Genomic DNA, 25,507 nt, shown 5'->3' with positions numbered 1-25,507 from the left:
CCCAGAGAATCAAGACTTATGTTCTTTCAGTACACCAGCAGTATCCAAGACTAGTACCGACAAGCATTACCACAGCACAAAACTAAACTCCACTTATTTCACAGGTAATGTTACATTTACATGTACATGGACCACTACTCAGTGAAAGCAGTTAGTCCATTTAAGACCTCACATTTTCTTTACAAAGCTTGGATTACAGGCTCGATGTCTTTGGTTAAAATGAGTTCAGCATTTAGGAACACAAAGAAGATGCTGTTGAGTTGCAGTGTGGGAAATGTACTGTGAACTCCAGGGTCATGCATTTTTGGAGCTTCACCCACAATAGAAACTAAAAGTTAGGCTATCTCTGCCACTCCTATTTTAGATTTGGATTATTCTGTGTCCCCAAACATCATGGTAATCCAACACTTAATCACTGCAAATGTCAAGGAAAAGTACCCTTGACATTTCTTTACGACGATGAGGCATCATCACGGCCCGAAGAGCGGCATCCCAAAACTTAAAAAGTAGATGTAGAAAAAAAGTGCCATACCAACTGCAAATAAAACACTGTATCTAAAGTCCATAGACAGGTAACTACATCTCTAGATGTGTGTTGAATTTGCAAATGTAACAGTACAATGTGGAAGTCTAAAAAGAATACACCTGTCAGTGCGTATCTGTCCATCGCATGTCCGACAAGGAAAAACGTGAACAGATCTGAGTGCAACATCCACATTTGAAGCATTGTCTACTGTTATGGCTAAATCTGTGTGTTTATGTGTTTAATCCCATCAGCTTTATTGGCCAAACTGATGTCAGAAGTTATATTTGGTTTTATGGAAGTATGTAAATATTAAGTATGGGATAAAAGAAACAAATCAGCCTGTTTATCATACCGACACCAGCATCTCAGACTCTTCAAAGACTGAATAAACATCCGGCACAACAATGAATCATTCAAATGTGCCCAAACACATTGACAGGGCTAAATGAACTGTTGAAATTAAGGCCAGTGATACACATGACGACAAAGCTGTTAAGATATGAGCCTTTCATGGTGCTATATGTGCCGCTCCGACACCAGTACAATTAACCCTCCTAACTAACCGTTTTTGCCTGGCAAGATTGTCCAAGAGCTGGAATCAGCTGCTCCCATTCAAAACGAATGACAGTGAAGTCTATAAAACAGCTCGTCGGCCGTGGAAGCTCAGCCTTTTTCTAACCCCGTTCCCTATCCTTATCTCTGTGTTGAGCCACTTTGGAGTTGATAAAGCTCGGGGATGAGTTGGACTGCTGTGATATTCCTGCCACATTCTTCTACATAAAGTTCATTGTGACCAGGGCTCTTTTCTTCTCCCTCCTCATCTTCCTCTCGCTCTTCCCCTGTCTTTTCTCACTCTCTCTTATCAAGCCAGGCAGAAGCAGACAGCGACTTGAATTAAGCGTCGGGTGGGGGGGGGGGGGGGCTGCTTGGAGCCGATAACAATACAAAATGGATTTTCTCAAACAGAGAAAAACAGCTGTCTCCATTATTTGAATGCTTCACCTTTCCCCGCTCCATTAATTGGCTCTTTGATCACAGGCAGAGGTGCACAGTGACTGATAAGGAGTAGGTTATTAGTAAAGTAGCCTGGAGGACCGAGAGGCGGCCGGCCGTGGTGGGCTGCAGGAGATGAGATAAAGGCGTGGTAATGCCGGTGTGAGAGAGTGCCGGTGAGTGATAGGGCTGCGGCGTCTGGCCCTCTCGCTCTTGCTTGGCTCACCGGCGGCATAAAAAAAAAAAAAAAAAAAAAAAAAGGGAGTAGCAGCAGGACGGAGCACGATATAGCCGCTAATGCAGGATTGTGATTCAGCTTGTGGGGGATAGAGCGTGGGATTTGATTCTATAACGGCTCGCTCCTTTAAGTGGTAGATCTCTCTCGCTTTCTCCCTTCCAGTCTGTCCCTGCCTCGCTCACCCACTCTTACAAAATCAAACTGTGTGACAGGAAATTTCCTCTGTGCTTTTCATATTGGCCTGATATGTGGTAAATGTTGGGTCTATGATAGCCCGCGAGGAAAAAAAACTAGAAGGAGGGGGAAAATGACATTACCCCATCTAGCCCTTTTTAAAAGATGGGCGGCTCCTTTGATGTTGCACTGAGCTAAATTCACTGCATTAAATCTGATGGAATTTTCACTATAAGCCTGTTTATGTATTTTCTCACATCCATGGACAAGGGGCGATTTTCCACACTTCTCAGCGGAGGAAAGGAATCTTCAAGAAGTCACTATCTTGTAATCCTCTCCCTCTCTCTCTCTCTCTCTCTCTCTCTCTCTCTCTCTCTCTCTCTTCTCTCTTTCTCTCTCTTCAAGAAATAGGACTGGAGGGGACAAGCAGGGTATTTGTGTGTTGTAAAGCGTGGTAAGAAAAGAGGGGAAGTGTTGATATTAAATTACCGAACACAAGGTTATCTAGTTCCTGCACATGGCTAGGCTGCCCTGGGCCAAGGGTAATCTGCTAATAGCGTTCACAACGAATGACATTATTAAGGAACTGGGCCCATGTGTCAGGCCCTGCTCTGTCTCTCTCTCTATCGGTCTCCCTCTCTCGCAGACACACACAGCAAAACAGTGGAAAGGAAAAAGAAAAATAGCAAACGAGACAAGGGGCAGAGATGGATGAGCAGAGCTGGCGCAATAAGAGATAGGAGTTGAGAAACCAGACTGAGAGGAAGAGCGAGGAAGTAAGGGGTAAAGGATATGAGGCTGAAATGCTCTCTTTTTTATCAGTGGCATTTGTTAAAAAAAAAAAAAAAAATACCCCGCAAATATCAAAGTTCAAAATGATTTATGACTCCGTGAAAGCAAATAACTAAAACCCTGAGTGTTGGGAAGTGTGACTCACAAACCACTTTGATTACCCTGCATCAAAGCTGCATGAGAGTGTCCAACAGAATGGGATGGAGAGATCCCACGCAGCAACGGACAAATTCAAACACGAGCTTACAATTACGCCTGTATCTTTCTGCACACGGGAACGCCTTAGCCTTATGTCTCCTCAACAAAACAACAAAAGCCCATGCAGCTATCAATGACAAGTAATGGCCTCCACACACTGCACAGAAGGTGAAGTGGAGAAAAATTATACACAAAACTTTGTTATGCCCCTGAGGGACGGTAAAAACTCAGCAAAAAAACTTTTTCTGCTTTTCTTTACACTCCATCCGACCTCCTCCGATCTCACCCTTAACCGTGGCGCATTCCCGTAATTCACCGTGCACTTGTTCTAATTGAAACAGCCACAGTTGTTTTCCACAAAAGGAAATGCACATTCAAGTATTCGCAGTCACACACACACACACACACACACAAACACACACACACTTGTTCACTGAGGAGGAATACAGCTTGAAAGGAGCAGCGAATTAAGATCCTATTTGGATTTTCAACACGCTGCATGCAGCCGCTTTCATCCTGTTCTCACACACTGCACATGTATACAGATGTTTTCTCCGAGATAGGAAAACTTTCCTTGTGTCAAATGACAATCCAGAGTTAACATTATTGAAAACATAAAATGAAAATTATGTTACCATGTAAAATGCTGCCCTTTTGCAGTGCTTCTAGCGGTGACTAAGGACTCCTCTTGACATTTTCAAATCCTCATTGAAGTGTGCAGGATAAACAAGCTATTTAACTTCAAGAACTGGCGGGCATCTCCACCATCTCTGCATTCTCACAGCGATTAACCTCTCAGGAAGTACGCATTTCTCTGAACCTCCATATTTGACATTGACTTCATGGGGTGAGCAAGTATATGTTTCAACTCCTTTATATGTGTGTGTGTGTGTGTGTGTGTGTGTGTGTGTGTGTGTGTGTGTGTGTGTGTGTGTGTGTGTGTGTGTGTGTGTGTGTGTGTGTGTGTGTGTGTGTGTGTGTGTGTGTGTGTGTGTGTGTGAGAGGAGGGGGGGAGGGGGTGTTTAAGTGCCAAAGTGAACATCTTGCTAGGATGTGAAGTCAGGAGGTCTCTTCGCATGCAGGCAGCCAGTGGAGAGGAGGTGATTGATGGCTAATGAGGGCTGAATGAGGAGCCGAGGCCAAACACACAGTATAGTGTCTACTGGGGCTTTACCACATGATGGATGGCACGCCGAGATACAGTACGATCCTGTTCAAAGTGGATGTGGATATGCTTTCTTGTGTGGTCTCAAATGGAAGTGTCGATGTAAGACAGGCATTTTGGTATGTAAAGGTGAATTTGCAAGTTTCGCTGTTTCAGCATTATGCGTATGTCAATGTGTGTACACCTTGAATGGAGCCCCAAATTAAGAACACAGCTGGAAGTTAAAACTAAATGTCACATGCGCAGTTTTTATGCCATTATCAAATATATCCATAAAAATGCAATATGATACAAAACACATTACACACTCACTACAGTATTGCATGGAGCTTTTTGTGAGTGCTGCGACTAAGAAAGCTTGATTTTTGGGGTAGGTTTTCTCCAAAATTGTGACATAATAGTGACATAATTATGATGAGGAGAGGAGCGCCTTCTGAATGTAAATGAGGAGGTAATTTTCTTGATAGAGCAAATTTTGTTTGGAAAGGCTGACTTTATTTCTGCAATGCAGAGCTTGCACTGAGTAAATTATTCGTGGAACAATCACGGAAATATTGCAAAATTGGAAGCTCCCGCAAATACTGAAGATATTACTTGAATTAGCATTATTTTATTGGGATTGCAAAGTTGCAATTTCCTGAAGGGACTGAATACAGTTTTCTCCAGACATTGTCGAGGGAAAACTTTACTTTGGCATGAGCTGATTCCTTCAGATCTTTATAATCCTTGTGGTGACCCAGGAGCACTTGCATCATGCAGTATTTTGTGTTTCAACCAATTCTGATCTGCTCTAAACTCACTCAGCCAGATCACATCCAAAAACAGTTTACCATGACGCAGTGGGACATCACAGTCCATCAGTCATCTTGAACCCCACTGTTTCCAACTCAGTGGATCCATCCAGTGCCATTCAAACATCACGCAGGCTTCACCTATAGACGCGGCATGAAGCCTCATCTAAACCCTGCAACATATGGATAGTTTGGAAATCACGTATTATCCTCCGGGTTAGTGTGATCAGTGATGAATTGGTCTGTGTGGAGCCTAACCTTGACGGCGACATCCATGCATTCAAAAAAAACAAGCATACAATTGTTTCGGTCAGCCACTATTGATGAATAGTTGAATCTACAATGCTTGTCACAATTTCACAAAGTCCAAGGTGGCCTCAAAATCCAAAGATATTAGCTTGAAATAATATAACATAACATTAATAGTTGATTGTCAAAACTGCTAATTTTCCACTGAAGGACTTTTTTTTAGCTCTAGTTGTGCAACATGACAGAATACACAAACATTGCAAACTCAACATTTTGACATTCAAATACATTGTTCCCACAGAACAACACAAACCTGAGGAGATTTATCACTATATCGACGCCTTACATAAATGCAAATGGGTAACACTTATCAGGAGTGTCGAAAATATAACCAGTGTCATAATTAGGAATAGGAAAGGTCAGTCATGGGGTGTTTTCTTCTCGAAGTCTTGACATTATTCGGCATATTAAAATTTTCGACCTGTACTCTAAAAAGCAATACATAAACTAACTCAATAATGTGACAACAGTGTTTCCCTGAAAGTGCAATAAAGGCTGATCGCGCCGATGACTTTTTGCCTGGCACTGTAGGCACATCGTCTTTCTGATAAAACATGCATATTTTGGGCTAAATCATGAGCCATATATTAGACTGTGAAATTGACTGCTGGCAGTATTAAACATTAAGAAAGTGTGTGGCTATTGAGCGTCTGTGATGCATGTTTCTCAATCCTAAATATAGCACCAGAGCAAGCATGTAAATCAGAAGAAACTTTTTTCATTCACACAGAGCACAACATTCGAGGTCTACCTCTTCTTTCTTATTGTGTCTCTTCTTCCGATTGCCATTCTCGTTCCAACTCATGTCCATCAAGACAGACAGTCGAACGAGTTTCTGCTCAGAGAGGGGAAAAAAAGTGACTGTGACCAAGTGCATGTGATGAAACTGGCCTCACCACCACAGCAACATCGAAGATTAGTACTGCTGCCTGGACAGAGAGGAAGGCATACGGTAGGTACCCTGAGCACGCCTGAGGAAATTTATAGCTTATTCATGAGCATCCTTTACATCCACTGGCCCCACTTCCATCCAAACCGTCCCTAGTCCTCCGTCTCCCCATCCCTCCTTGCCCAGCACCCTTTCCCCAGCTGTTATGCACCTGGATGCTGGCCTATAGGAGCGAGACGGGGACGCATACCATCAATCTCTCTGAGGGGGCACGTGTGTGTGTGTGTGTGTGTGTGTGTGTGTGTGTGTGTGTGTGTGTGTGTGTGTGTGTGTGTGTGTGTGTGTGTGTGTGTGTGTGTGTGTGTGTGTGTGTGGGTGCGTGCGTGCGTGCGTGCGTGCGTGTGTGTGTGCGTGCAGTGGGGTTGCTGAAGCTTCCAGGAGACAAAAGGACGTGGTGAGAGTTGGGTTGTGGATAAAACTAAATGACAGAGCTTCAGTTTGATGCTGCATTTAATGACAGTCTTCCTATTTCTAAATAAATGTCACGACTAGGGGACAGTCCCGATCACAGGTAAGCCAAGACCGAAGGCTAATGCACGAAAATAAGTCAGTATTAACCTCCAGTCTGGGAGCGGGAGGGATGATGTAAACAAAGTCCAGAAGGTGTTTGAGTGGTTTGGCAAACATATCAGATACCACAGTCAGAAAATATTTGTCTAATGAACTGCACAAGACATTAAAATCTAAGAAAAGGGTTTTCTCTAACATTATAACATTCAGGTTAGAGCCCAGGAACACACAAACTGCTAAGCTGTCCTACCTCATAACGAAAAGGAAGAAGCAATGGACTTGGACAGAAATAAGAGAAGCCATAAATGAGCGTTCCAACTCAGGCAGCCTTGGGAAAGAACAAGATGTGAGGAAGAAGCGGAAAGACCTCCTGAGCAAGGCAAAGAAAGATGTTTATTTGAAAATCTTCCATCAAACCAGCAGGGGTCCTCTCCCAAAAATGTCACTATATGGTGATCCAATCCTTGTTGGTTTGGGAGAAGATTCACCTGCTTTTATTTTCCCTGCTAGTCCAATTCCAGTTTTCTGAATCACTGCACATTTTTTTCAGTGATTTAAATAAAGAAGATTAACAAAACGGCACTGTGATTAGGCTTTTTAAAGTCTGACCATTATTTTTGGGGGGAAACTTATTAAAATAAATAACTCCTACTTTTTTCTCACCTTTCAAAGGTAGATTTGTTTACACTGCTGAAACTGAAGGTCTTGTTATTTTGCCTCAAAAAGACCTGGTTTATTTTTAAATAATAAACTATACAGCACAAGACAAACATGCACTAATATATGTTGCAGTCAAAATAGGTATTCATCAAAGTTTACCTGTCATTATTTTTAAATTCCTGAAGCTCCCTGAAGATAAATGAAGAGTACCTACATCACTCAGCTCTAATCTCAAGTGTGCTATTATATTTATGTTTGTCCTGATTGTCATAACAAATGTTTCAAAGTTGACAAAAGTTGAAAATAGCATGATGGGGCCAACTGAATATTTATCGTGGAATACTTAATGAGGTAGTCCCCATGGACAAAATAAAATGAATTTATTAATAAAAACATTAAAATGTGATAGAGGCACCACAAGCACGTCAAACTAACACATTGATTAAAAGTGAACGGTTTGTTTGTGGAATAAATTTTTCATTCTAAATGTCACAATCCTCTGAGTTTTGCAATGCAGATTGGCTGAGATATTTTGTTGAAATATACATGGGATTTCTTTGCTCTCCCGTGGCACACAGATTTGATTGGTGTGAGGGGGAAGGAAGATGGATGAAGATTGTCCGTGGTTTGTTGTCAGGGGACCAGGAGAGGTTGCTACGTTGTTCTATATCTGCGTGAAATGTCTCAGATTGGAAATGGCAGCTCCCATATGGATTCCAATCCAGACACAAGCAGCATACTAATAAAGAAACTGCACACAGACATCGACATGCATGAAAGGCACGCACATGGAGAGCAACAACAGACATTTACACTTATGGAAACAAATGGAGGTGAATCACAGTCAGCCTCCTCTTGGATAGTTTGAAACAAATAAAACAATAACATCTGTTGCGTTAAGTCTGTGCCTTGAGTCAAAGTCTTGACCAATGTGGGGTTTTACAGGCCAATTTCGATGTATCAGTTTTAATCGAATAAGAAATACAGAAGTAAAGTATTTGAAATGATACTGCACAGTACTACATCAGCTCCTCCAACTATATTCTAGTAAGACACACTCCACATTGCTTTAGTTTGCCAGTCTGTGTGGTCGAGTTGCTGCTCAAGAAAAACATCAGCGATGGTAAAAAAAAAAAAAAAAAAAAAAGATCACATTCCTAAGTGACCCAAAGCAACTTAATCTGCTAATTTCCTCAGGAGATGAAAACAAACCGGGGATACACCAGTATTGGACTTGCTTTTAATAGAATGGGAAAAAAAAAATGAAAAAAGGACTCTTGTGGCTTGTATGACCATGTTTCACTGAATGAGGTGTTTGCAGCTAATTGAGCCCATGTAAGGGATCGAGTGTTTTTATGCTTAGCTCAATAGGAAATCTAGTTGAGGTGAGAAACAATTACTTTGCTGCATGGACTGCATGTGTGCCAAGTTATGTACTGTGTGTTTTATGGTATGGAAAACACTGACAATTCTCTGTAGAGACAAGTAAAGTGGTGGATCAATTATCGTCTACTCTTTTCTTTGTTGCTGCCCAAAGTTGTCTGTAGCAGTGGCTGTGTGAGTACTGAACTTTCAGACCAGTAAGTCAACAGTGCTGTTAGCATTAGGAGGCCAAACTAAGTCAGACTACAGTGTAGCAGAATGTTTGAGATAAACCTGAAATGTATTTTCATCACAGTGTCAATTTACAAATATAGTGAGTGACTAATTACATGTTTGCTATGTGAGTTGATTGAGTTTCCATAAAAGTCCAAATCTAACCTAACAAAGAGACGAAGAGGAGAGTTAGAGTCAGGTTTCCTCTTTTGCCAGAGAGTTCCTGAGCCTCTGCTTGGAACAATTAAAGACACAAACATATGAACTATGGTTCAAATCAGCTGGGTTTGCCTTGCTGTACAACTCTATTAGAGCCTGACAGATGCTGGATTTTTGGGACCAATATTGAGAGGAAGTAAAAAAAAAAAAAATAAAAGATCTACAATACATTGACTAAAATGTGATTATCAAACAGTTGTGTCATGATATGCAAGGGATATTTTATAGTTTATTTGTTTAAAATGACATCAGTGCACCGATTTGGTGAACTTTACTGGGAGAGTAATAATTATAAAAAAAAAGAAAAAAAAGAAAAAGAAAACTATGAATAAAGAACAAAAAGTACCACAAGCTTCATTATCTGCATTATGTTCTGTCCAAAAAACTTTATCGGCTGATTTCCTCAGATGATCGATAAATTGTTTAGGCTCCATTACTTGTTGCTTCTTGTTGTACCTCTAATATAATACTATACCAACTATAAATTGTTAAAACGTTTGTTAGTTTGTGCTTCAAATTCCTTTAAAAGAGATTTGCAAAACATCCCTGCAGAGTCAAAAAACGTTTCCTCCTCTCTCTCCCACTGTTACACACCCACACAGTACACTGTTCTCAGACTTTATACAACTTGTAACTTTCCAAACTAGCAACTGGTAGACCAACATGAAAGTATTTCCTCCATCAGACCTTCCCACTCTGCCTGACTCTCCTCCTTTCCTCTGACATCCTGGATTCATCTTCTCTCGTTGCTCATCTTTCTCGGCTGCTCTTCTCTCTCCTGTAACATCTTGTATTTATCATTTCATCTGTTGATTTCTTTTCCGCTATCAATCTGTCAGATGACATCTTGCATCTATCAATCCACCATTTACTAGTCTAACATGTTGGACCCAGCCATCCCTTGTCACTTCATTGCTCTCTCTCTCTCTCTCTCTCTCTCTCTCTCTCTCGCTCTGCGTCTCTCTGTCTCTCAGATCTACAACAAATGTTTGACCAAGCTGTTCCCCACTGTATTATTCAGCGCTGTGTGTGAGCTGGTATCATCAGACATGTATGTCTGACATGATGCATTGGCTCTGTTTAATTATAGAGATGCTGAATAAATATTTACAGATGGCCGATCCGTCTTCTCCAGGCCAAGCCCACGAGTGTGATTTATGTACCATCGGTTAAAAGTAGAGGAAATGGTTGTCATTGTTTCTGAATGGAAGCTGAATATTATACACTACATGTATGCATTAAAACTAACAGTATTCAGGTCTCAGACACTGGGGTACATCATGGACGGAATATGCTGAGAGTTTTATTAGTTTCTTGTGACTATATTAAACTATAGAGGCATTGCCGTGTTATTAGCTTCAAAAGCTGTCAGGTCTTGTCAGATATGGCGGATCTATCGGCAAGGTAGAACATTAAATAGAATATATTCAAGTTTTAAAACTCCACACAGAAATAACTCGACTGACCTGGTGGGGATTCTGTTTTAACCTGAACTGAACCTTACTCCTTTAAAATGTTGCTTTGACCCCGTTTACTGTTTAAATGAATGTAAAATTATCTTTGTTACAGAAGTAAGAGCTATTTGTTCACTGTGGATTCTAGACTGTTCGTCAATAGGCTGGCAAGAGGAAAGAGCTGCGTGTTAACAACAATCTTTAACGTAAAAAAATCACATCAGTTCAGGGGTGTTCAAAATATACTACCATTAATATAAAATTTATACAAACAAAAAAATAGAAGTCCAGTTTATGAGGGGAAATGATAAAACGAAAAAAAAAATTAAACACGGCCTAATTTGAGCCGGAGGGAATTAGATCCCAATTCAAGCCAAACCCAGAGTCAGTCGAATCAGGTTTGGGCTGAGATTCAAAGCTGCAGATTATCAACCCCTGAATCCAAAGCAGTCTATTACTGGCGTGGGCGGCTATGTGGAAATGGAGGAGCAGCTATGCTGGTTATGGTGAGGTACCGGTATGGAAATACAGTACTATGCCTCTACATACAGTGTGCTTAAAGAACTTTCATGTGACGAAAAAGGCATGCCTCGTGGCTAACGGCTGACTAAACGCATGGTTGCTCTTAAGCCACTTTGGACTCGGGGACTGTAAGTGAATGCACAATGTAAATCAGTTCAGAAATACTCACTGCATTGAAATCTTTGGGTACAGAACATTAAAAACAAAGAAAACCTCAATCCACATTAAATCATGTTTTACACAGAATGGAATTGTACACAAACATCTCAATTGCTAACAGAATCATATTTAAAAAAGCATAAATCCCATGTGTGCAATATCTGCTTCAACTGTAACACAAGTTTCCATTGGTAGCTCCACTCACATGCCAAATATTTGTTAAGCATCAAAAACTAGAAACCCATAAACTCGAATATTTAGTCCAGTTTTGGACTTTGTGAGTGACATTTATGAGAGCGCTGAGGTGCAGAGAGTTGTATATCGCTGTGTAGTGCACAAGTTATACCTCGGCCGCTGGGAGACAAGTACAGTAAAAGCACATTAAGCATTTCACTTCCAAACTCACTGGAGGGCTGCTACGTTTTCTAATGCTCTCCTTTTTATTGCACACATTGGAGTGTCTGCACGCACACGGACAAGAAGCATGTGCGAGAAGGTCCACTTGCAGGATTAATTCGGTGTTTTCTTGTGTGTGTTCGTGTGCGTGTGCGTGTGCGTGTGTGTGTGTGTGTGTGTGTGTGTGTGTGTGTGTGTGTGTGTGTGTGTGTGTGTGTGTGTGTGTGTGTGTGTGTGTGTGTGTGTGTGTACTTGCCTGCCTGCTGGTGCTCTGAAGCCATCTGGTATCTGGTCAGTCTAGCAAGCCTCTGGAGGGCACCTGGCCAGCAGCTTGCTCACCTGGCTCCGCTAGCCCCTGCCAACCACCACACCTGGCCTGGCCTGCACGCAGGGAGAGGGAACAGATTGCACAGTGCAGTTAGAAAGGGTCCAACACTGACGAATGAGATAATGCAATGATAGAGAATATATTTGCTGCTGTACAGTGATGCAGACCTTATAAAGAATTTGATTCACCAGCAAAATGTGACCTGTGAGTCAGAGACAGCATTACCACACTGTTGATTTTTAAATATGAATAACCATACAGAAATCTCGAGGCTTTCAGAAACAATGCTTTATTTATCATTTCTTGGGAAAAGAGAAGCTCAACATAAGATTTCATAATGAGTAAAGCTGACTTCTATCGCATCTGTCCCAACAGTTTGTGCCAGACTGTGCCAACCCATCCATTTAGCATACGATGGCACTTCCTTCCTGCGGGTTGTCCTCTGCTATCAATTACATCCTCCTCTCCCTGCAAGAAAGATGCTCTTTGTCCCCTGCTGTACACACACAAACAAACGGGCGCGCGCACACACCGCGGACGCAGAGGGACAGACACCTGCAGAGTGTTTGTCACCTCTTCTGTTGACATCTGCGACCGCATGGCATTGTGGGAGAGACGGCCATCTGTTGTCGGCGAGGCTGAATTAGAAGGGGGCGAGCGGGCGCGATGCATCATGCTGCTCTTTTCTGTTGGTCTGAGCTGTGTGAAGTGTTGTGCCGTTATGGTGTTTTTGTTGTTTTCACTCCTCTTGGTGTTACTAAGCTAAAACAATAGAGCAACAGGAAAAAGGTGAACTAAATTTTGCATTAAATCGGCAAGAAAATACCTGCATAGTTGTTGCTACATCGTTAAAAGCAATTATAGCTTCTCTTGAGGACATCACTAGGTTTTGTCAGCGCATTCAACATGTGTGCTAATTACACAAAAGCAATGTCCTGCAAGGAATGTTTTGGATTCTTTTAAACCGCACATAAATGGTTGCTTTTTGTCAAATTGAACTCGCACCTAATTATCTTGGAAATGTTTACCCCTCTTCACAGGGAGACAGCACATGAATGCTTGATTGACATGATGGTGACTGCAAAGTTTCTTCAATTATCCTGGCAAGGTTACGATGGCTGCCTCTTGTCTCACAGCAGGTCCTTGTCATTCTGAGCACAGAAATACTAAACTCTTTTCGCTACCCACGCTTTACTGTAACCTTTGAATTTTAAGTTTGTTGACTTTGTATACAAAAGACAAACACGGAGTTGGAACCAGTCAGTTGCGGATAAGTGAGGACACAGGAGTCCGTAATAAAGCATTTCAACAACTACTGGATTGACTTCGATGACATTTACAGACATTCATGGTGCCCAGAAATGTTTTCCTACTAAGACGATCACTTAATTCCTGATTTAGTTCCTTCATGAGGTCAAAAAAGTCATTTTTTTTCATACTTTTAATGATAAATACTTGCAAAACTAAAATGGCATAGCCATCAGCCTCAGCTGTCATTTGTGTTCAGTGCTAAAAGGAACTGTTAGTATGTTAAACAGTGAAGGTTACCACAGAAAACATTACCTGCTAAACGTCAGCAGTTATTAGTGGGAACAAGGCAGCTTGCTGGCAGTAGTATTTAACTAGATAGCAGCACTGTGACTGAGAAGAACTTCACAAAGCTGCAAACTGTAAACTCAAAGTTAGAGTATTCAATATTGTGAAAACGTTGTAGCCACTTTCGAAGTTGAGATCCATATCTATCAGGGCTCCACAGTGTATTTAATTCACATTTGCTCCGAATTATAGATCTGTGCAAACTGGAAAAGTGATTTACAAGCACATTGTGGACATCAAGGCTGCCATGTAATGTTTCGTCACAAAAGCAATATATCTGCAAAATACAAGCAGACCTGCAGACTGTAGAGCAGTAAAAAAAAAAGTGACAAGACAAAAACAGAACTCATGCAGGGACATGTGATATGTTTTGAGGGACAATCACCCAAATAAGAAATTCTTTGTACTGTTAATATGCAAATGAAGCTTTCTGAGATTAGGATTACAACAAGAAAACAACATCTTGTTTTGTTAAACACGTTTTGTTGAACTCCAAGAATTTTTCTCAAAAAATATTTTCATATTTACTTATATAAACATCTACTTCATCAAAAACAAATTTAAAATGTTCTGAATTCTCCTTCATTGAGATATAAGAAAACAAATAACTCAACAATAACTAAATACAAATGGCATATAATTAAATAGAAGTTTCTTAAAACCACGGTAATGAAATAAAATCACAAAGTTGAACATCAAGTGATCACATTTAATTGACCATCTTTGCACAAGCAGAGATATTTATCAATAAACTTTATTAAATAAATTGTATTTATAACATCAAATTAATGAAATTCCAATAAGGTATTCGGTCTTACAATGGAGGCAAATATCAGAGAAGTATTGAAAATTTACTCTGTAAGACATTAAACAACCAAGACTCTATTGAAACAAATGGAAATTAATTGTAAGATTGTAGATTATCTTCATTCAATCTGTGTGTGACCTTACCGTAGGTTAATTCCTCACTAATGTTTGCAAACCAGTCAGCAACGTTTGCTATATGTTGGATAAAAAAATAAAAATTTTTTTAAAAAAACAAGATGCGCCAAAAACGGCCACAAGTCTGATCCTGTCAGCATATTAGCTTCAGTGCGTGTGGCCGAGAGTGAGTCGTTACCTCTCGGACCCTCTGTAACACATCGGCCGGGCAATCTGACTTCATTCCCGGCTGTTTCATCGGTGCTTGTCCGTCCATTAGCTCTGCATTCATATCTAGCTGTTAGCTGCTTTTTTTTTTTTTTTAAACTCTCCAATCTACATGATTCACGTGAATAACTTGGTTTCGACTAAAAACAGGAAATCTCACTGAAAGGTGAGGAGTCTGCAGGGATGTTACAAGATAACTGTGATTAGTATACCTGAAGTGTTGACGGTGTTTGGGGCAGCAGCAACTCCGACCGCCTCCAGTTTACAGAAAGGCCAGACAACGTGCTCTTACGCATGCGTTTCCTGTCGATGTTTCACAATAAAAGCCTCCCCGCTGGTTTGCTGATGAAATGCTTTATGAGTGGATTGCAGCAGCGTGACCAATCCTATTAGCACAATGCCTGTCACTGACTGATAAAACACCACCGGTCAGCTGAATGATTACCGTGACTTTCCGTTGCTATTCTTTCAAGTTGTTGGCCATCTTTTAAATTAAAAAAGCCATGGGTACTTCTTTTTGACCTAGTCTTGTAATATGAATTGCAATCGCATCTAGTTGGCATGGACAAATATGTGATGTTAGTGGTATGTGCTATTGTGCGGATGTGTGTCTCTTATGACGCACAATCTCTCACACAAATGCAGAGTCGGAAAGAAACTTGTAGCCTACTGCTGAACCTTAACATTTGTTAACCTGCAGTGTCAATATTTTCTACAAATGTTTAAGTTCAAAAAGTTGTTTCAGAGCTATAATTTAAAAAATAAAAAAAAAATAAAAAAAACTTTCAAATATCATACAGTCATATTTTATTTAAAAAGCTGTCATTGTTTTTAAAGCTGTTTTCAAAGAGCCAGATATTGAAAATATGTTTCAATGTTTTAAAAAGCCTTGTTAGTTATTGTTTGTTAATAAACTCTGAGTTACTTGAAAATTCATCAGCCTGCGTCTAAATTTATTTGTATGCACCTTCATTTTTTTATTTTTTTTTATTTAGGAGAAGATACAATCCTTCAGAAAAATGTTAGCGTTGAGCCTGACACAATACCGTCAGGTCAGCATCTTTGGACCTTCACTGTATTCACTCTGCAGCATGATAACGACCCCAAACACAAAGGCAGAATCATAAAGAACTATCGTCAGCACACACAAAAATGAAACAAGGAGTCCTGACCGCAACAACCTGGAATCAGCTTTTTGTGTCTACTATATATGTTGTATGGAGTTAATTGGCAAATAAAAACTATTCATGGTATTAGTTTTGAAAGAATCCTCACTTGCCTAACATTTTAGCACAGTGCTGAATATTTTTTTAAATGTATGCATGCAGTGTCCATATTCATTGTGCTCAGGAAATTAATTCATATAATGTCTCTGCTTACAACACCAAGAGTGCTGGAAACGGAAGACATATTGTCCAGGGGGTTAGAAAATGCTGCTGAACAACAAAAATACCTTTTTATTTTCACAACTAAGTGAAATGATTCAACGATAAGAATATACAGTACACTGTATCTTACTGTAAAAAAAAGGTAAATGTGGATCAAATATGCACAAAATATATATTCTAGTTCACTGGAGGCAACTGTTACTTTATGAGCTCTGTGATGTTGGAGGAATATTATTAGTGTCATAAAAAATGAAGTGTTAAAAAACATTCAACTTTAGGAGGTGTTTATCTTCAGAGATTACTGAAAAACAAGGGTGAAAGACAACAGTAGCTTTGAAAAAAAAAAAAAAAAAAAAAAAAAGGATATTACCGACAGGAATATAGCTCAGTTTGACTTTATATTCCTGTTATAACAGAGACATTAACCCGCATATTCCTGAAGGACATCCATGTGTGCAGGACGCTCATTTGGCTGGTTGGTTGGGTTGTGGGTCTGCTCATCCAGCCGGCCTGCACACTGCGGACAGATGTTCAGCCAGCCAAGCCTGCAGTGCCACAGGCAGTGTGTGTTCTAGAAAAACCCAGAGACCAGATGCTTCTACCTGGTGTCCCACCCGCCTGCCGCTCAGCTATAGCGGGCATGCTCCAGTGGCCATCACATGACCTCAAAACTGGGCTTTCAGATTGTGTGCTGCCAATCATATTGATGATAGAGTAGAGCGGAGCTGGAGCTGAAAGACTTCCTAGGGTCGAACCAGCGTGTTCATCGCTGCGTATCTGACAGGCTGAATTTATTTCCAAAATTGTTTTGAATAATGAATCAAATAAGGACAATATATATGAGCGTACAAAATAGCTATTTTTGGAAAATGACAGCATCAAAACACACATCAAAACATATCACATGGCATCTCACTGAGTGAACTATCTGAAGTAACATCAAAAGATGTAATGCAGCCTCTACATCTCTTTCAGCCTTATTTTCCCTCCAGTTTTGTTCCCCAAATAAATAAACAGTCGCTCTCTCCCAAACAAACAAAAACACACATTCTCTATGCCTCTCCACGGTCCTTGTTATTACCAAACCCGAGGAAACTTTCGAAGAGATTCAAAGACACTCAAGATTAAAGATTTATTTGTTCTTTTGAAGTTGCAGCAGTGTTTTTGTCTTATTTCTGCCATAAATGCAGTCTGGTAATGGTGTTTTTGCAGGGTGGTTGGTGGTGACCCAGAACTGCCAGAGACGGGAGCTGGCCTGACGGCCGGGCTCCTGTCTCAAAGCTCCCCTAATGAGGAGTAGTTCAGTAATGGCATCTCTTCCTTGTAACCTCAAAGGACAGACAGTTTACTTGCTTGAATTCAGACTGTTATTTATACACTATATTGTGATGTGAAAAAGAAGAAAAAAGACAAAGAGGAAGATAGGTTATTACACTGGTACATCTGTGGCTTTGTTTTGCAACATCTTTTCATAGTCTGGTGCACTTCAAGTCTTGCTTGTCTGGATGATTTCTTCTTACTCTCTAATCTATATCAAGGAAGTTCTTTTGTTACATTGTGCTGGTTTTGATAAAGAGATTGTACAGTTATTGTCGTGTACAGCTGGTGTCTTTGCCATTTTATTTTCTACTGATATGCAACAGTGAGTGCAAGGAAACTTTCACCTTTTCCACCAAGGAATCTTTGGTCGCATCTATTAGATTTAATAGTCAAACCTGTCTGAGAATGATTTGATCTGATGCTTAGATTTCAATTAAGCTTTGAATTACAATAACAGCGCATTGTTCCTGCTTTTATTAGCTGCTCTATCTCTTATATTCATCCGGCATATCTCAGTGAGCTCTGTGCATCAGTGCATCTCTCGCCCATCTGCTCGAGAGCCAGCAGAGAATCACACTGCCCTCTAGTGTCCACCGTCATTAGCAACACAACAGAATTGATTGTGCAGCCATCAACCAGACATTACTTTGGTACTCTGCCAGTGGCTCGATACCAAGATCTGTCATGGGCAGCAATGCGCAACAATAGATTCTACTGATTGGAGTGGTGCACACTCCTGGCTATGACACTGGTCTACCGCTCGCTATCGAATGGCTGTTTTTCTCTCTCTTCAGTCACAAGGCCCCTACTTCAGCAATCAATGCTGCTCATTTTAATAGAACCGCTGCTGTTGCCCCAAGGAGAGAAGAGGAGGAATCAGGGTGAGCGGAGTCAAATCGTTCTTCTGGGGTGAAGACCGCAATCATGACTTTGATGGGTCTCTGAAAACGACTGACTGTGCTGCAGGAGACGTATCACACTTGACAGTGTTTGTTAGTGGCAAATATTTGTTTTAGAACAATATTCTAAAGCTTGGCTTCACCTACAACGTGGATAATGGAAATGGTGCCTGAAGCCTCAATATAAAAAAAATATAAAAAAAGAGACTCGATAGAGAGAAGATAAAATCAAAGAAAAAACAGTTAAAAGTGTACAGATAATACATTCAGCAGTCACCATACAAATTGCCATCATAACCATTACAATAAAAGTTTTCAACCAGCATCCCATCTTCTGCTCATAGTTTATACGTCACTTGACTTTCCAGCCACAAGGTGCAATGTGAGCTCAAGCAGCCACAGGCTCCTTTAAAGACATCCTAAGTAAATGCTCCGAATGACAAGACAGACTAAATACCAGCTAACAAACGATACAAGACTGCAGAAAGCGCTCTAACAAAGGAGGAATGTAATGAACCCAAGGTGTCTTCTCCCCAATATATCATCCTGAGTGAATTTGCCAACATCAGTCTTTACCTCCAAGCATTGTAAATGAGAATTTATGCACCCGCTACTTTATCATTCTTTACTTTTTTCACCCCCATGAGGTAGCCATGCCATGCGAGACAGATATTTTCACCAAAGGCAATATCCCCTCGCAGTAATTATATCAGTGAGAGAATGGCTCATTAACATATGTTAGGCATGTCAGGAATTTACAAGCGCCTTTTGTAGCTGCCTCTCGTCAGTGCGCTGCTCCCATCCGTATGGTGTCTCCTTTGAGGATGCAACCTCCTAATTTCCATACACGTCAATCACCCTGTGCGTGGTTTTAAGAAATACACTGCACAAAAAAAGACAGGGCTCTCTGAATGTGCCTATCGGGAGGTACAGCTCAGTGATATGGAGGGTGTGACTATGTGTTTTGTGAAACAACAACATTGAAAACAAATGAATTGTGATAAAACTATTGTGATAATGTGTCATCGATGGAGAGTAGGTGAGGTGATTGTGTTTGTTTTAATGCAGTGTGTTAAAGAGGTGTATGCATGAATACATGCATAAAGCTTAACACCAGACACCAGACCGTCTAACGGACAAGTCCTGAGGCCACTGAGCCAGTGCTGCTGCTGCTGCTGCTGCTCCACTGCTGGGGGACATCTGCTGCCCGCAAGAACGCACGTTCTGTTGGCCTTTCACCCAGTAGCATGGTGCCAGCAGAATGGAATGACCTATTTATCGGCCATGTTTACAGTCCTTTTTTAATTTCCATTGCGAGGTTGCCATGTAAATTCAGAGAACAGTTTGGGAAGCTGTGTACGATTTATAGTAAAACTCACCCGTGAACAAAATGGTACGTGTGTAATCTTAGTCATGGTAATTAAGGTTTTAAAAAGTTTGAATGCAGATTTGTGAACACGCAGCTAGCTCTCTTTATGTGCCGCAGGGAGGAGAGCAAAGTCAGTTGCGATGTAACCATGCACAATTTCCCTGTGAAGTCCTGTGTATTTATACTGAACCAGACTTGGCCTTAATGGGCAATATGATGGTATCCAGTGTGATTAAGAGCAAATGCATCAGCTAAGATGGTGCTCTGTCTCAGTGGCCCTGACAGCTACTCTTTCCTCTGTCCCCGGCTCTGCCTTTGTAGACTGATGTGGAGTTTAGTTCTTTGCCAAAAACACAAACAGCCCCACATTTATTTGATTTATTTTTTTAAATGAATACGTGAACCAAAGAAATTGCTTTAAAAGAATATGGCTGTATTGGCTGGGATGATAAAGTGACCCAAGAGTGGTATAACAAGAGTTTGACAGACTTCCAAAGTAAGAGGGAGATAGAGAGAAAAGTCATTTTGTCCTGTCCAGTCATTCGCCCCGGCAAATGTCATTGCAATGACTGAAGACACAACTTCCATTTCCATCATCATCCGCTCTCTCCTTCTTTCTCATTCATTGTTACTGCCTTTTCCCTTTAAGTGCACTTTCGCCCACACCACTTGGAAATTGATTGAAACAAAATGTCACAATTATGCCCTGTAGCTCGCCGCTTCAATTATTCATCAATTAGGGGCTAGGCTCCTTTTTTTTCTCTCCTCTAAGCTGATTTTTCATTCAGTTTGCTCGAGATGTATGGCTCCCCTGCTGTTAACCAGTCCAAAGTCATTAGTTTCTGGGTTTGCAATTAAACCTGCTGCATTATGCATGAGGCTCCGACTCAGCAGACACACGCAGCAGCAGCAGCCGCGGCAGCAAGTGAACGAGCTAGTAAGCTCTGGAGGCGTGGATGGGAAATTAATTTGCAAGAAATGAAGTTCTCTATATCCCTCCCTCTCTCTATCTTCCCCTTGTCTGGCAGGTTGGAACAGATGCCACCGACTGGAGATGGAGATAGAGAAGGGGCAGCTATGGCGTCTTAGTGCAGTTTGATCAGCACTGACAAGAGAAGAGGATCAGCGTGGATTTATACAGTCAGAATATATATATATGGAGATGATGTTTTTAACATTCAGGTTGTAAAACATTATTGAGTCTTCATTTTGGCTTTGTGTTGAATAAAGTGAAATTCTCTACAGGGTTAGCAGCTGTATATGACATTCCTGCACTGACCAAGCAATGAGAAAAAACAGGTAGTAAACATAGGCAGCTACTCACAGGCATATGTAAACAATGTATTATTGCAAAGCCACTATGTATCCAGCTGTAGCACTGTTTGTTCTATTATCAGAAATATCATTGAAGCGTTAGTTGGCTCAAAGCATACATTTTCAATATATTCCATCTGTTCAGGCCTGAGTTAAGCACTCCTACATAGTCCTGACAAATGTGCAGATTACAATGTTCATTTGCTGCCACCCAGTGACTATAGAGTGAAATGTCATTCATAAAAGGTTATAGGGGTAAAAACTTCAAAATGTCACATAAACACTGAATAATGCACAAAGCCAACTACTGCCCGAGATGTCCTGTCTTTGTGAGATTTACTGTAAAATTTAAAGTGTGAACAGAATCGTGCCCACAGTTTTAGCTAAAGAAGTATGAGATGGGATAGTTATTAAGATCAGAGATAGTACCTTCAAGTGAACTTGTATTTACATTGTAGCAACGCCATAATAGTTGTGTTCTTCTGCATTAAAGCACTTGTATGAACAGAGAAGAGCACGGACAGGAATAGTCAGGAAACACCTCATTTTCATGTCCTGTAACACACATAAGCATGACAAAGCACATTAGTTGCTACACGTTTATCCTGTTTCAGTGCAGTATTAGATACTAACACAGTCATTTTGCTTTCCCAAGTGTCATAGTCATGTGCTGTGTTCCAAATGGCGGACATGTGCACTAACACTCTGTATTTCGAGTGCATAAATACATTCACACTGTCAAGTACAGAAACATGCAGTGCACTGCAAGTACCAGGATGATGCATTCAAAATGGTCAAAAACACCTGGACACTTTCTACCCTAAATGGTCGCCATCTTTGCTACGTAGAGGAAGGGGCGGGGCCACAGGTGTGAAGAATTTTCAAATTAAGGCTCTGAGGAAATTGCTGCTGTCCCTGAACACTGAACAAAAGTGTTTCTTTTTCACTACTGCTGCTGGACAGAATAATCAGTGTGTTTATTGAGTGTGTTACACAGAGGGAACCAAAACACGTTCATTTCTAGGTGAAATAATTAAAGCTGTAGATATCTTAGCAGGTGATGTGTTCACATGCTGAGGTCATTTCCAGTCAGTGCAGAACAGCAGTGTGCGGATTGAAACAGCACTACCCTGTCAAAATGACTGCTCTACACAAGCGAGAGTCCGGACATGGACGAGCACTATTTGTTTGGGTGCTACGGGAAGTACGTCATTTGGAACACAGCAATGTTGTTCAAATGACAAACTTAAAAATAAAATCTTCGACGCAAAACAGAAACATTCACCTGACCTTTTTCAGATTTATAAAATGCACACACTCCAGCCAGGTGGTGAGGAAGGGGCCCCGGCAGACCACACAGCGGCTGCCGTTGCCCAACAAGGTCATCAGGCATGGGTAGTGGGGAAGCATCATGTGAACCAGGGAGAACCTGTTCCTGTCCTGCTGCAAAACAAATCTGGCAACCAGTTCCTGTAGGGACACAAGGAAGCCGCATGGATGTTGAAGTAGAAATACATCACTGCAATGGTTTGGGGAAGAAAACATGTATTTCATAATGTTACATGTCATGTGTTGTTTTGTCTGTTTTACTTCAGTTGCTCTTACCTTTAATGGAAGTACCTCAGCTTGCTGCTCCGATTGCATCAGCTCATGTTGCACAAACCTGTTGCCTTCACAGTAGAGCTCCTTCAAGGGCAGCAGGTGGAACTACACAGTGGAACCCAGGACACACAGTGAGGTGGCATTTCCATGATTTGTAGCTATAACTCCATCACTGTAGAGTTCAGTTAGATAAGAGTGTATACTATACCTGAACAGGGAACATGGACAAGTTGTTCCCAGCCACATCCAAAACTTGAAGTTTTGCCAGCGCTGTGATTCCCTGGGTGAAATGACAGGCGACAAGTGTTTAGCCAAATTATGTTACACTGCAAAAGTAGAGATGAGGTTATTGCTTGGAAATTACAGCTGTCACTTGGCATCTTAAAAGGTGATTTATGTAAGCCTGAAACTAACCCTGCATGTTCATATTTATTTTTCAAAGAAATGGAATTGATTTAATTTAAAATGGACAATCAAAATTTATGATTTTCCTCAAATTCTGCATTGCTGATTAAAAACATACAGAGAAATCAGGGAAACACAAAAGACTAAACTGTTGCTGTAAGCTGAAGACAAATGCATTTCCAGAGGAGCTAAAAGCCACATACTCGTGTAAATACCCACCTCTGGTAGGGTGGTCAACTTGTTTCGAGCTGCATGCAGCTTTGTCAGTTCTTTGCACTGGTACAGCTGCTGAGGTAGCAAAGTGAGGTTGTTGTAAGTCAAGTTTATCTCAACCAAACTGGTGAGATAACCAATTTCTACAGGAACTTCCTCCAGCTTATTGTCCAGCACACTGAGGTGTTGAAGCTTCTCCAATCTGCCGAAGAAAACAGGCATGCTTTTGAGTCTTTGAAACAGAAATCCATTATTCTTATCCCATTTGTGCCCTTTATTTCAGTCACATCACCAAGCAGACATGTGAACAATTACGTCAGTGATTAAAAGACTTTAAAAAGCTTCATATGTGCAAACATTACATTGGTTTTGGACACCATGGTGGTATTAATGTACCTTTTAATGTCTGGTGGAAGTCTTTGAATCTGGTTGTGGTTCAGATTGAGAACAACAAGGTTTGGTAAACCACCTGCAAAACATGGATATTACAATAACAGAGATGACTTGTGCTTTGTGTTAATCATGCAAAAACAGTAAGAGCCTACCTATCACCTCAGGTGGCACTACAGTAATTTGGTTGCTGAACAGATAGAGTTTTTTCAAGGACTCCAGATGGCCCAAAACAGCAGGAACCTCCTTCAAGGCATTATTTCCCAGATTCAGTTCTTCCAGCTTGACGGCATTACAGAAGGAAACGTATTTAATCACAAATCTGCGTGATGAGTAAAACATTTCAAGTGTTATCTTGGCGACTTTCCAGCAAATAGATGAGCCCTGAGCAAACAAACGGATGGGACTCACTTGACGTAGAGAGAGCAGCTCGGCAGGGAGGTCGGAGATGAAGTTATTGTTCAACAGGAGGACGGACAGGTTTGTCAGTCTGGAAATACACTCGGGAACGTCGTTTATTTTCTTCGTAGTTAAATTTAGAGAGGTTGATCTGCCATATAGAGCTCTAACCACTGCCTTCCTGACCACTGCCTCTGGCTTAGCCATTTCCTAAACTAAGTTTCCATGGCGACAACCCGCCGTTTGACGAGTCAAAGTCAAGTGCGACCTCTACTGGTCAAAGCTGAGAACAGCAGGTTGTAGTTACTGTCCACTTTAATTTGACCATCTATTTCTAATACCATTTAATGGCAAAATTGCTGCCATTGAGCATTTGCTTGGATAGATGTAGGTAAACATGACACAGATGTTTTAACTATTTTACTCCACGACATAGTCACCTTAAATTAAACCTGAGGAATAAAAACCTTGTGGTAGAAACGCTGCCATGCCTGCAAAGTTGAAGAGATGTTTTGTTCCTCCTGATGGTCGATTTGAATTAAATGTATAAAATGTATATGAACACTATTAGTTTAATCAGACATATTCAAAACCAATAGGGCACTTGTAGAGCGCAGAACCTCCAGCCAATGCCAATTGTCCACTCTTCTGCAAATCTGCACCCTCTATGTCTGGATATATTTCTAAAGCTATTAGAATGATGTGAAAATGCGCTGTGCCTCTCTGAAGCCTCAGCTGTTGTTCTGGTTCTGCTCTACGAAACCATTGTCGCCGAGTGCTCTTTAACAACTGCTTGCTGTATTAAGCTCGAGCATGTAGGCGTGTATCCCAGAGGATTACTAGTACCCGTGAATGTGCATTGTAAAACAGACTTATCATATCTAGCCCATGTTTTGTCACTATTCATCATTATGGCAAATACACTATTTGTGTGTACGATGTACTTTTTTCGCCGCCACCGTGGTCAGCACTGTCGCCTGACAGCGAAAAAAGGTTCCCGGTTCGATTGCAGGCCCGGGGCCTTTCTGTGTGGAGTTTCCATGTTCTCCCTGTGCCTGTGTGGGTTCTCTCCAGGTACTCCGGCTTCCTCCCACCATCCAAAAACATGCATCTCAGGTTAATTGGTGATTCAATAAATTGCCCTTAGGGGTCAATGGTCTCGGTTTCCATCCATGTCTATGTGTTGACCTGTCCAGGGTGTACCCTGCCTTTGCCCAAAGTGAGCTGGGATAGGCTCCAGCCCCCCCTCCTCCTTCCCCCGTGACCCTGTTCAGGATAAAGCCGGTATAGATAATGGATGGATGGATAATTTGTGGAACCTTCGGATCCACCTCAAAATTTAAGAAGTTCTTCCTTAGCCCACGCTTCACCAAGTTTCATGAAACGGTAGTTTTTCTGTAATCCTGCTGAAAAACATACAAACAAGCAAAACAAACTTAAGCCCCTTGGCGGCGGTAATAAAGCCGTGACACACCTTATTGATA

General features: G+C 41.1%; 1 protein-coding gene across 1 annotated transcript; it reads right to left on the bottom strand.

Annotated features, from left to right (window-relative positions):
• Positions 1-16,379: 16,379 nt before the first annotated feature.
• On the bottom strand, positions 16,380-24,230 carry lrrc69 (leucine rich repeat containing 69). The gene is made up of 8 exons (XM_069699724.1): positions 24,036-24,230; positions 23,780-23,906; positions 23,631-23,703; positions 23,241-23,436; positions 22,825-22,896; positions 22,620-22,721; positions 22,305-22,484; positions 16,380-21,569 (listed from the first exon to the last, which is right to left on the bottom strand). Exons 1-8 carry the CDS (start codon positions 24,228-24,230, stop codon positions 21,462-21,464), a joined length of 1,053 nt encoding a protein of 350 aa, XP_069555825.1. The 3' UTR covers positions 16,380-21,461.
• Positions 24,231-25,507: the final 1,277 nt, after the last annotated feature.

Source organism: Brachyistius frenatus, unplaced genomic scaffold (genome assembly GCF_029030835.1).
Source record: "Brachyistius frenatus isolate BFR_SWC_R1_liver_20210118 unplaced genomic scaffold, ASM2903083v1 Contig_2, whole genome shotgun sequence".
Taxonomy (NCBI): Eukaryota; Metazoa; Chordata; class Actinopteri; family Embiotocidae; genus Brachyistius; species Brachyistius frenatus.
This window is presented reverse-complemented; position numbering and strand designations above follow the sequence as displayed.

Coding starts and splice junctions, on each gene's coding strand:
- lrrc69 (XM_069699724.1), bottom strand. CDS start 24,230: ATGGCTAAGCCAGAGGCAGTGGTCAGGAAGGCAGTGGTTAGAGCTCTA. Junction 23,437..23,630: donor CTTCCACCAGACATTAAAAG/GTACATTAATAC, acceptor TTTCTTCGGCAG/ATTGGAGAAGCTTCAACACC. Junction 22,897..23,240: donor AGTTGACCACCCTACCAGAG/GTGGGTATTTAC, acceptor CATTTCACCCAG/GGAATCACAGCGCTGGCAAA.